The sequence below is a fragment of the Agelaius tricolor genome, unplaced genomic scaffold (genome assembly GCF_023055355.1).
Source record: "Agelaius tricolor isolate 1412-34295 unplaced genomic scaffold, bAgeTri1.0.p SCAF_18, whole genome shotgun sequence".
Taxonomy (NCBI): Eukaryota; Metazoa; Chordata; class Aves; order Passeriformes; family Icteridae; genus Agelaius; species Agelaius tricolor.
The window spans coordinates 17,255,547-17,268,178 of record NW_027269278.1 but is presented as its reverse complement, the minus strand read 5'-3'; the positions used below and the strand labels follow the sequence as shown (position 1 = coordinate 17,268,178).

Sequence of the window (12,632 nt, the reverse complement as noted above, 5' to 3'; positions counted from 1 at the left end):
GCTCCAGGTGATGCAGTCCCACCCTCCCAGGTTGCTCCCCTCCATTCCCTGTTGTTTGCACTTTGGGGCTGAAGCTGCAGCGGTGTCCTTGGTTCTGGGGCTGGAAAAGGATTGTTCTGTGGGACTGAGCTGTGAGGAGAACCTGCTGACACCTGATATGGAGTGCAGAGTTATAAACTAACACAGTACTGAGTCTGGAAAATATGAGAGCTCAAACTTAAAGCATCACTTAAAACATGGGTGGGTTTAGCCCTCTCCATCCCACTCTCCAGGTGGAAATAAATCCATCTGTGGACAGGGGAGCACCAGAGCCCCCGTGCAGCCGAGCTGCGGGCACAGGAGCTGGAGCATTCCTCGTTAACAAAGCCATTCATGCAGCTCAGCTCAGCTCAGCCACGCTGCCTTCCCCGCTGAGCTGTCCCTCCCAAGCCGAAGCGACAGTCTGTCCCCAAGAGCCTCTGGATGCCACTTCACCAGCTCCTCATTAGCGACAATTAACGGGCAATCAATGGGCCCGGCAGAGCTGGCACTTTCCGGGAACAAGTCCCCTTTCAGCGAGGGGGAAAATGAGAGCGGGCTTTGATGTGCTTTTGGTAAAGTGAGCCAAAACCCGCCTGCCAGGGAACAGAATTGTCCCAAACCGGAGCCTTGCTGCCACCTGAGCAGCCCAGGAGGCAGAGAGGGCTGGGACTGCTGCAGGGTCCCCATCCTGGCCAGCTGCAGTGTCCCCATCCAGGTGTCTCCCATCCAGGTGTCCCCATCCTGGCCAGCTGAAGTGTCCTCATCCTGGTGTCCCCATCCTGGGCCAGGCCTCCCTCTGGGCACCCAGGGGATGCTCCCAGCCAAGGTGGGAGCAGGGACCAGGGGTAGAATCATGGAATGGTTTGGATGGGAAGATACCTTAAAGCTCATCTCATTCCACCCCCAGCCATGGCAGGGACACCTTGCACTGTCCCAGGTGTCACCAAGCCCTGTCCAGCCCGGCCTTGGGCACTGCCAGGGATGCAGGGCCTGCCCACCCTCCCAGGGAGGGATTTCATCCCAGCATCCCACCTAACCTCACTCCCTGGCAGTGGGAAGCCATGCCCTGCATGCTGCCACCCCATCCCTGGTGAATCCTCTCTCCACATCTCCCCAGGAACTGGAAGGCCACAGCTGGGTGATCCCAGAGCTCCTCTCCTCCAGGCTGGACAATCCCAGTGCTGGGAGCCCAGAGCAGGGTGCAGCCCTGCAGGTGAGGAGGAGGATGGACACTCCAGCCAGGAGGTGCTGCTGCCTCAGAGCCACCCCCAGCACCAGGCAGGGTCTCTGCAGCTCCACTATTCCCTGGAGATGGGCACTGCCAACCCTGCACAGCCTCTGCTTCCCTGGCTTCCTGTCTAGCTGAGGGAGGGAAAAAAAGGACAAAGAAGGCAAAAAAGTAAAGGGAGATGGGCTGGATGTGACAGGCTGGTGGCTGTGACACAGGAGCCTCGTTAGCAGCATTTTTTCCCTGCAGTTGGAGCGGGGGCAAAGCCAGGGAGAGTTTCCCAGCTGCCTGCACCAAAGCAAGGCTCCTGTACAGGGCTTGTCCTGCCAGGGGCAGAGCTGGGCAGGGGCAGCCCAGGCGTTCAGCTGATGGCTCCTGCCCCATCCCCAGGATGGGAAACTCCTGTGACCCCTCCAGCCCAAGGGGAGCATCTGAGCATGCTGAGCCTGCCAGGGGCTGAGTCTGGGGGGTTCCACACCCCAAAGAGAGCTCACAGTGCCTCGTGCCACCCGATATCGGGACAGGCTGGGGACAAGAGGGGGTGTGGGGACCAGCATGGCCACAGCAGAGCCCAGCAGCTCTCCAGGGCATCCAGAGCAAGGATCTGGCAGAGCTCTCAGCTGACTAAGAGCCCTTTGTGCCCAGTGGCTGTGCTGTACCGAGGGAAGCCAAAGCAATTAGCATTTCTTGGAGACACTCTGGAAAATCCTCCCTGAGTGCTGGGGGAGAGCTGCCACAAGCTCAGCAAAGGCCTGGAGCCTCCTGCCCTGCAGGGAGCCGCTGTGCTGGCAGTGCAGAGCGGGACTGTCCCCCTGCAGGCCACTCCTGCCAGCCCCTGGCAGCTGTGCCCTCCTTGCTGAGCCCCCTGCCAGTGCCACCACCCTGGGCACCACGAACTGCCAGGGGCACAGAGCCAGGCAGCTGCCAGCACCTTCCCCAGGGCACAGCCTGGGGGGGAAAAGGCACCTCAGGGTCCCAGCCTGGGGGGGAAAGCCACCTCAGGGTCCCAGCACCTTCCCCAGAGCACAGCCCAGGTGGCAAAGGGCACCTCAGGGTCCTAGAACCTTTCCCAGGGCACAGCCCAGATGGCAAAGGGCACCTCAGGGAGATGCAGGAGTGATGCCATCCCTCAGCTGCAGCCTGCAGGGAGGGGAGGAGCAGGGCTGAGCAGTTTGGGATGAGAAGTTTGGGGATGAGCACTCTTTTTGGGGATGACACAGGAGCAGCAGCTGCAGCTGGCCAAGGCAGGGATTATTTTTAACAGCCACTTGTAGAATGCAGGGAGAGCCTGGGGGAGCCACAGCCCGAGCTGCTGCTCAGCCCAGCCCTGTCCCCAGCACGTGCAAGGCACAGATCCCCCAGGCAGGCTTTTTATAGGGTTTCCTGCTCCTGCTGGGCAGCAGCTCAGCGTGGCCACCCCATCCCCTCCCTCAGCAGCCGCTCACATGCCGTGCACCAGAGTCTTTCCATTCCCTCCCGAGCTGTTTCCTGTCCTCTCCTTATTAGGGATCCACCTACCTATCCATCTTCTGGCTCTCTCCCCCTCTGGGGCTATTTTTAAGATGCCATAAAAGCTTTCAACGGGGAGCATCCTCAGGGAGGCAGGGGATTTTATATGGAGCCCATCAGGAGGAGTCATCAGCACATAACTCACCACACAGGCACTGCCTTGGCTTTTTTTCTTTTTTGTGAAAAGCAGGGGAGGGGAGAACATCCACACTCAGCCCCTCAGGGGAGGGGAGAACATCCACACTCACTCAACCCCTCAGGGGAGGGGAGAACATCCACACTCACTCAATCCCTCAGGGGAGGGGAGAACATCCACACTCAAGCCCTCAGCAGCTCATCCAGCTCCTCCTTTTGCAGAGGGGAAGGATCAGCTCAGCCCTCTCTTCTCCTGGTGGGACACCAGTGCAAGGGCTCTGGGGATGGATGGAGGGATGGTTTTGCTCCCTGATCAAATGCTCCAAGCTGGGATCATGCAGCAGCTGTCAGCAGACCAGGGATGGCCTTGCTGAGAGGGGCTGAGCTCTCCCTGTGTGCCCACACACCTGGAACTGCTCAGCTCCTTGGCTCATGGTCAAAAGGTGGGGGAAATTCCACCCAATCTGCCTCCAAAGACACAGCCTGGACAGACAGACAGACAGGACCAAGAGCTGGCTCCCTGATGCCCATAGGCACAGCCTGGACAGACAGATAGGACCAAGGTCACCCTGATGCCCATAGGCACAGCCTGGACAGACAGACAGACAGACAGGACCAAGGGCTCTCTGATGCCCATAGGCACAGCCTGGACAGACAGACAGACAAGACCAAGGGCTCCCTGATGCCCACAGGCACAGCCTGGACAGACAGACAGACAGGACCAAGGGCTCTCTGATGCCCATAGGCACAGCCTGGACAGACAGACAGACAGGACCAAGGACTCTCTGATGCCCACAGGCACAGCCTGGACAGACAGACAGACAGAAGGACCAAGGGCTCCCTGATGCCCACAGGCACAGCCTGGACAGACAGACAGACAGACAGAAGGACCAAGGGCTCCCTGATGCCCACAGGCACAGCCTGGACAGACAGAAGGACCAAGGGCTCCCTGATGCCCACAGGCACTGCATCAACCCCACAATCCCCTCTTTTCCCCCTCAATCTGGTTATTCCCTGTGGAATAGCTGCCATCCCCCTCTGTCCCAAAGCCTGGCCACAAACCCCAAGGACACCCCACCCGTGCCACCTGCACCCTGGCACAGCCTGGCAAGAGCCTAAAGCAGGCTGGCACATGTGTGCCACGGGGGAAGGATGCCCACAGTGCCAGCCAGGTGAGGGCACAGTGACCCCAGTGCCAGCCAGGTGTGGGCACAGTGACCCCAGTGCCAGCCAGGTGTGGGCACAGTGACCCCAGTGCCAGCCAGGTGAGGGCACAGTGACCCCAGTGCCAGCCAGGTGAGGGCACAGGGGGCCCTGCAGGGGCTGCAGCTCCTGCTGTGCCTCAGGAAGGGGCTCCACACTCAGCTTTGCTCCCCCTGCTCCTCTGAAGCTTTGAGGGCTTTGCTCAGGGGGTGCAGCAAAGCCACCCTGGGCCAGCCACCCAGCCACCCTGTGGGAGCCTCTGTGGCTGCCCTGGGAGCAGCTGGCACTGGGAGAGCCCCACATGTCCCAGCAAGTGCCTCTGAGCCAGGCACAGACCCACCCAGTCCCCAAGGGGGTTCAGAAATAGCTCCCATTCTGCAGCCAGAGCAATCCCTGGAAGTGTCCAAGGCCAGCTTGGGCAGGGCCTGGAGCACCCAGCTCTGTGGAAGGTGTCCCTGCCATGCCAGGGGGTGCTGCAACAAGAGCTTGGGTGTCCCTTCCAGCCCTGGCCATCCTGAAATTCCAAAAAAACAAAAAAAAAAAGACCAAACCAAACCAAAAAAAAACCCCCAAAAATAAACCCCAAAAATAGTTTAAAAAAATCCAGAAAAAAATCCAGAAAAACTAAAAAAAAAAAAAAAAGGAAAAAATTCCAAAAAATTCCAAAAAGACCCCACAAAAATTAAAAATAACAAAATAAAAAAATCCAAAAATAATAAAAAAAATTAAAAAAGAATTAAAAAAAATCAAAGAAAATAAAAAAAAATTAAAATTAAAAAAAAATCAAAAAAATTCCAAAAAAAAAAAAAATCGCCCCAAAAATATTCCAAAAAGGGCTGGCAGCACAGCACAGCTGGGATGTTGGGAAGGACAGGCAAGGTGCTCTCACAAGTGAGGTGTTTCTGAGGGGGGCTGCTTCACAGGGCCTGGCAGGGGATTTGAGATCCTCCTGGGCAACAGTCACACAACTCCCTGCTCTGAGGACAGCTCAAACCATGGAGCTCAAACTCAGCCTGGTTGAGGAAGGGGTTTTGAGGCTGGCATTGGCACCAGCAAAGCTTCTCCTGCCCCCCAGCTCTCCAAATGTGCCTCTTGTTGCCAAGAATAACCAGAAGCCAAGGGATGGCTTCAAACCTCGAGCACCTGCTCCCCAGAGAAACCTTCCCACAAAGAATTCCCCAGCTCTGAGCCTTCCCCAAGGCTCAGGAAGAAGCCGATTCAAAATGGAAGTGGAGTAAAAATGTCCATGAACAGGAAAAACAGATGATCCTTGGGGCTCTGCAGGCCTTGCCAGGCCAGCAAGGGTAAGAAGAAAGGAAGGTCAGACAGGCTGGCTCAGGAAAGCACAGCAGCAGCAGCAGCAGCTCCTTTTTCTTGCTGCTCCCCGCCCCAGGCAGTGCAGAAAGCTCATCAATTCCCAGGCCAGGGCTTATGGCTGATACTGATAAAGCATCCACAAAACTCCACCTGAGCTGAAAAATGCACCCAGAAACTGGGGCCTATCAAACACCTGAGCCACCGGCAAATAAATGGCACCAGTGAGCTGAGGAGAGATCCCTTTGGGCCTGATAAACCTCAAACAGCCCTTTCCTGAGAGCAGGAGTGCCCACGGGCTGTGGGGCACAGCATTCCAGGAGTGCCCACGGGCTGTGGGGCACAGCATTCCAGGAGTGCCCACGGGCTGTGGGGCACAGCATTCCAGCTGCTCTGCTCCCCCAGGGATGCACTGAGCCCCCTGACCCCTGAGGTGCTGGGCACAGGAGGACTTGGCACAAAATCCCTGCTCCAGGCTCCTGCCAGCCTTGGAACAACCACAATCCCTGCTCCAGTCCCCTGCCAGCCTTACCCACAGCCACAATCCCTGCTCCAGGCTCCTGCCAGCCTTGGCACAACCAAAATCCCTGATCCAGGCCCTGCCAGCCTTGGCACAACCAAAATCCCTGATCCAGGCCCTCCCAGCCTTGCCCACAGCCACAATCCCTGCTCCAGGCCCTGCCCACAGCCACAATCCCTGCTCCAGGCCCCTGCCAGCCTTGCCCACAGCCACAATCCCTGCTCCAGACCCTCCCAGCCTTGCCCACAACCAAAATCCCCAAGCCTGAGGCACCTGTTCCTTCCCTCCCCATCCTGCAGAACTCCCCATCATTCCTCAGCCCAGCTCCTGCCATGACCACTCCACCCCCAGATGCTTTCTGGAGGTTCTGCAGCGCTCCCAGCTCAGTCTCTGATGTATTTCAGAACTAAAAATACCAAATGAGGTGTTCCCAGAGCTTCGTGATGGCCCCAGCACGACAGGGCTGCAGGGTCTGCCCGGAGCTGGGTGGGATTTCCCTCCCTCCTTCCCAGCAGAGGCAGCAGCACATGGACTCCTGTCCCCAGCCCAGCCTGCTGGCACCCCAAAGGCTCTTGTCCTGCTAAAGCAGAGGCAGTTGATGATTAGAAAATGTGCTTTTTGTTTGAGAAGAGCACGCCAGGCCCTTGGAAGAATTCAGTGGCTTCCATTGACCTTCCAGCACGCACTCCACAGGCCTGCAGGGCTCCTGCTCTCCCAAGGGCCAGCTGCCAGGAAAGAGGGTTTGAAAGAGCCTGGGTGAGAGGACAGAGCCCATCCACCAGCCCAGGGACAGAGCTGCTGCCTGGCATTGGAATTCTCTGGCAGCAAAGAGAATGCAATGGGTGATTGTGCCTCTGCTAGGCTGCCCAGGAAAACAGAGAATATTTGTGTCTGGTTGTTTGTCATGGTGCTGAGAGGACTAAAATGCAGGCAGGGAGTCTGGGAGCTCCTCTTGGTGCCCAAATTCTGGAAAACTCCCTGCTCATGGCATCAACAGGCTGATCCCTCCGGGTTCCCTGCATCTGTGACCACGGGAAACCCTCCCAGCTGGGTGGGGACACCTGGTGAATCACCTGGCCCAGGAGCAGAGCTGCAGCTCCCAGAGATGGCCAGCACCACGGGATTCCTCTTCAATTACACAGGCCCTTAATGGAGTTTGCTGGTAAACACCTTGTACCCACATGTGCCTGCAGATTACGGGGTAATCACGCTTAGAGGATCACGATCTGAGAGAAGCATGATTGAGGGAAGACAAAAATAACAGGCAAACATGCTGCATCCCCCAGGGTCTGTCAGGAAACCTCCCTTCCCAAATGCTCCACTGTCCAGCCTTGCCTCTCTCAGGGCAGGGGCAGGAATTTGAGAGGTGCCAGGGATGGGGGGGACACTTTGCACCTGGCATTCCAAATCTGCTTTGGGAGCCCTCTGTGCTCCACCAGGCTCCCACTGCTCCCAGGATGGGGGAAAATGGCTCAGCCCACCCTGAGCTGGTTTGCCATCAGATTCTGGCCTTGTTTTTCCCACCTTGGGGACAGGAGGGAGTCTGGAAGATGCCAGGTGTGTGAGCCAGCCCCATCACCCTGTGCCACGCTGATCCAGACCTGCCCAACCCAGAGCTGGCCAGGATGGCACCCACAGGGGCTGGCATGTCCTTGGTGGGAGCCAGAACAAGCAGGGGCACCTTGATCCTGCCCAAAGCAGTGCCCAGGCTGGCACAGCCCCTCTGCCCTCACCCAGAACAAGCAGGGGCACACTGATCCTGCCCAAAGCAGTGCCCAGGCTGGCACAGCCCCTCTGCCCTCACCCAGAACAAGCAGGGGCACACTGATCCTGCCCAAAGCAGTGCCCAGGCTGCCACAGCCCCTCTGCCATCCCACAGGGACCCAGAACAAGCAGGAGCACCTTGTTTCTGCCCAAAGCAGTGCCCAGGCTGGCACAGGCTCCCTGCCACCCCAGCAGGGATGGATGATGTGCAGATCCCACGGGGTGACTCACAGCCAGCACTCCAGGGACCTGCAGCACCCAGCCCTGCTGGCTCCCTCCAGAGCAGCAGAAGGGATCCTTCCCACTCACTCCAGAGGCTCAAATCCTCGGGGCAGGGGCAGCTTTAACCCTTTCAGCACAAACACAGCATCAGTCATGCTGTTCCCAGGGAGATGCTGATTTTAAGGGATGTTCTCTTGGCCAAGGGTTTGTCCTGCAAGCTCCAGCTCCCATGGAAGTGCCAAGCAGCATCACAGACCTGTTTGCTAAGGTAGGGATCCATTTGTAAGCAATTAGTGAGAGGCAGTGATAGCCTAAGGAATGTAAACACCAGCACTGTGCCCTCCTACCCATCACTGCAAGCCCAGGAGCAGAGGCCACCTTCCCACCCTCGGGGCCACCTGAGCTCCTCTACAGCCTCAGGACAGGCATTTACACCTGGCATCAAGTGGTTTCATCTCTTCACCCCAAACACACAATTCCTATCTGGCTTTGCCTTCCTCATGGGACAGATGATGATATGGTGACACTCAAATCCAGGGTGCAAAGCACCCCCTGTCCCCTCAGCAAGGCTCCTGTGCGCTGTGCATGGAGCATCTCCAGGGATAAACCCAGCAAATCCTGCCCAGAGCTCCTGGAGGCCTCTCAGATTTGCTCAGCAGCGTGGCTCAGGGCCAGCCATGGCCCACAGCCACAGGTTTCCTGCCTCACATCAGCCTCAGGCAGGGGAGAAGCGTGAACAAAATGCACCCAGCGAAGTGGGAAGCAGTGGTGGGAGTTCACAGATCAGATGGTGGCATTCTGTCCTCAGCTGTGCATCTCCTTGCTTTGCCAGCCCCAAAATTTTAGGCCTGCAGGCACAGGCACACCTGGGCATCATAAATTTGTGCACAATCTGGCTGCTTCAGCCCTTGTCCTGAGGGGAAAAACAGCCAAAAAAAATCAGAGCAGCAGATCTGCCCATGCTGGGAGGGCTGGGAAGCTCTGGCAAGTGGCACCAAACCCCAGTGAGCCACTGGCCACCAGCAGAGGGGTAAAAAAGCCATGGTAAGGCAGTGCCAGGGGCATCACAGGGGTGAAACAGAGATGGCACAGACACAAGGCTGCCAGGATTTGGGTTTTGTGCCTCGTGGATGGACTGGGGGGCTACAGGCTGGGGAGGGATGCCCAGAGCTGGGTGAGGCAGCTCTTGGCAGTGTTCACAGCAGTCCCAGAGTGAGCTGATGGCAGAGATGGCCCCACAGCCCAGCCTGGCTCGCAGAGTGAGCTGGAACACAAGTGAAGCAGCATTTGGGCATCCAAGCCCTGCTCAGAGCACTCCAGCTGCTGGGAGAGCAAGGGGAGCCCAAGAGGGCAGAGCCAGAGCCCAGCAGGGTTTGCACAGCCCTGGGGTGGTCCCAAGGCACCTGCAGTGACCCAAAATCACCAACCCCCAGCACCCTGAGTGACCAGGAGATGTCACAGAGTTGCTACTTAAAATGGGGGAATGGTAACTTAGGCAAAGACTGCAAAGCCCCCCAAAAGGCTGAGCAGGAGGGTTTGGCACTGCTGAGTGATGTGCCCAGGGCCACAGCGCTGGACAGGGGCAGAGGAGCAGCTCCCAAGGACTCCTGGCTGTGCCCAGGGGCCTCCCCTGTGTGGCAGGGAAGAGTAGGGGGCATAGCAGGGGGGTTTGGATCCCTGGCACCTCCATGGGCAGAGCTGCAGGGTTTGCATCCCTGGCACCTCCATGGGCAGAGCTGCAGGGTTTGCATCCCTGGCACCTCCATGGGCAGAGCTGCAGGGTTTGGGCTCCCTGGCACCTCCATGGGCAGAGCAGGGGGGTTTGGGTCCCTGGCACCTCCATGGGCAGAGCAGTGAGGTTTGGCTCCCTGGCACCTCCATGGGCAGAGCTGCAGGGTTTGGATCCATGGGCAGAGCAGGGGACAGGCAGCAGGGTTTGGGGCAGGCAGCAGGGTTTGCATCCCTGGCACCTCCATGGGCAGAGCTGCAGGGTTTGGGCTCCCTGGCACCTCCATGGGCAGAGCTGCAGGGTTTGCATCCCTGGCACCTCCATGGGCAGAGCAGGGGGGTTTGGGCTCCCTGGCACCTCCATGGGCAGAGCAGGGGGGTTTGGGGCCCTGGCACCTCCATGGGCAGAGCTGCAGGGTTTGGGGCCCTGGCACCTCCATGGGCAGAGCTGCAGGGTTTGGGCTCCCTGGCACCTCCATGGGCAGAGCTGCAGGGTTTGGGCTCCCTGGCACCTCCATGGGCAGAGCTGCAGGGTTTGGGGCCCTGGCACCTCTCTGGGTGTGGGAGGCTGCAGCTGAGGGAGTTGTGCAGCACCATCAGATAGCTGGAACACAGCAGTGCCATAAACAGCCCTTATCTCCAGCAGCAGCCCAGGCTGCTATTAAGAGCTGGGAAGGAATCCCAAAAGGAACCAACAGGCGTTTGTCAGAATTGGCTCAGAGGAAGCCCAGCAGTCCCACCTGACCAGGGAGGCCCGTGATGCCAGCAGGGCTGAGCTGCTCCCCCGGAGGAGCAGAGGGAGGACCCTTTGTTTTCAGGCATCCTGCAGGCTCGGAAAGGATCAGTCCCTATTGTTCCCCACCCAGGCAGCGCCAGCCCCGCTCCCCCGGGAAGGGGCTCGCTCCTGCCCCAGGTGTGGCTCGGGCAGAGGGCACCTGGAAAGTTTCCTCGCCTCTGACACAGCCCAACAGAGCTGGAATCACCTGTTCTGTTGGCTCGCAGCGTGCCAAGGCATTTTTCACGGTGTTTTGCTCGGGAACCACCCCAAGCCCTCGGATTGAGAAACCTCAGCACGCCAGAGCAATGGAGAAGTTGCTGCTCTGCTGTTCTGTGCCTGGGGGAGGGCTCGGCTCCTCACACAGCTCCAGGAGCCACGGCAGGGGCAGGGGGGCTTCCCTGCAGGGGTCAGGCCGGGAGGAAGCCCCTCAGGTGGCCCTCAACACCAACTCCTTCACCAGGGACTTAAAGACGGGGATCAAAGCCGTGCCAGCGAGGTGGGCACAGCTGTCACACAGCACGGCAGGCAGGAAAAAGAAATTGATTGTGACTTGCTCAGCCCTGATCAATCTTCCCAGACTTTCCAGCAAGGGCACAGAATCCAAAGTGAGCAGCCTGGTGCCAGTTCTCATCTTATGCAGCACATTTCCGAGCTCTGCTTCTTTAGAAATTCATCCACAGCGCATGAGTGCCTCCGTCCCTGTCTCACACGCACAATAGCAACACCCACATCCCCAGCTGCAGAAGGTTTGGGGTTGGTTTTTTTTCCCCAGGATTGCACCTGTGCTTTGCTCAGGTTTCTGGGTCTCTCCTCACCCTTCTCCTCCTCCCCTCGCATCCATTTCTGCCCAGGCAGAGGCAGCAGCAAGTGAGGCTGTGCCTGTCAGAGCGCTCCTGGCTGCCTCTCACCATGTTGCGTATCGACATTTCAGTCGATGCTCTGCCCTCCAAAACCCCAGCAATCCAAGCCAAGAAAAGTACTCCGTGGAGATAAGCACCGCGGCTCAGCCCACATCAAACACGGCCGAGCCAGAGCCTGTCAGAAAGCAGGCAAGCAGGAAAATAACCCAAAATCCATCCCACTGGGCTTGTCAGCGCTGCTATGACATTTTCTTTCCAATTCCTCCCAGCCAGCTCGGTGCGGTATCAGCCCCATTCCCTCAGCCAAGGCGAGAGGACGCCGTACTCACTGCTGGTGCTCATCCTGCCGCTCCTTCCCCGTCCTTCTCACCCAACAAAGGGGCCGAGATGCTCTTTAAATCCGCTTCTCCTGCTGCTCCCCAGCCGCGGGAGGAGGCTGCCGCTCTCCCTCTCCCAGGAGAATATTCCCGTGCGATCCGCCGCCTAACGCATCCTCCGGCGGCTGCCCCCGGCGCCGTCCCCGCGGCCGGCGGATGCCAAGGTCACGGCCGGCGGGGAGGGGACGGGACCGGCCCGGGGGAGGGTCCCAGCCCGGGGGAGGGTCCCGGCGGAGCGGCGGGGGCCAGCCGGAGCTCGGCCATGCACTGCAGAGCGCGGCCGCGGCCGCCCGCTTATAGCGGCTGGGAGCGGCGGCGGGGCCGCGCAGCACCGGGACCGCCTCGGCACCGCCCCGGCAGCACCGCCCCGGCACCGCCCCGGCCCAGCGGCACAGCCCCGGTACCGCCCCGGCACCGCCCCGGCCCAGCGGCACCGCCCGGCACCGCCCCGGTAGCCCCCGGTACCCCCCCGGTACCGCCCCGGCCCAGCGGCACCGCCCGGCACCGCCCCGGTACCACCCGGCACCGCCCCGGCACCGTCCCGGTACCCCCCAGTAGCCCCCGGTACCCCCTGGCACCGCGCCGGTACCCCCCGGCACCGCCCCGGCACCGCCCCGGCCCCAGCGGCACCGCCCCGGTACCACCCGGTACCCCCGGCACCGCCTCAGTACCCCCCGGTACCCCCCGGCACAGCCCCGGCACCCCCCGGTACCCCCCGGTAGCTCCCGGTACCCCCCGGCACCGCCCGCGGGCAGCGACCGGCCCGGGAGACACGGGCGGGGCCGGGCGGGGCCGGGCGGGGCGGGGCGGACGCGGATCCCTGCGCGGACCCGGAGGCGGCTGAAGGATGCTCAGCCTTGGCAGTGCCCTGCCCTGCTTTGCTCTGCCCACTGCCCTGCCCTGCCCTGTCCTGGCTGCAGTCGTGCCCGCAGTCCAGCCCAGCTTTGCCCTGTCCTGCCCTGCCCTGCCCAGC

The 12,632-nt window shown here is 59.9% G+C and overlaps 1 protein-coding gene across 5 annotated transcripts in view; it reads right to left on the bottom strand.

Annotated features, from left to right (window-relative positions):
* ABLIM3 (actin binding LIM protein family member 3) overlaps positions 1 to 12,068 on the bottom strand; it is a 46,218-nt gene extending 34,150 nt beyond the window's left edge. The window contains exon 1 of one of the 5 annotated variants that reach the window (XM_071443609.1): positions 11,612 to 12,068. In XM_071443609.1, the coding sequence (XP_071299710.1) occupies positions 11,612 to 11,624 (13 nt within the window). In that variant the 5' untranslated portion in view covers positions 11,625 to 12,068. The remainder of the gene's footprint in view (positions 1 to 11,611) is intronic. The other 4 variants (XM_071443608.1, XM_071443607.1, XM_071443606.1 and 1 more) reach the window with 4 other exon arrangements.
* Positions 12,069 to 12,632: the final 564 nt, after the last annotated feature.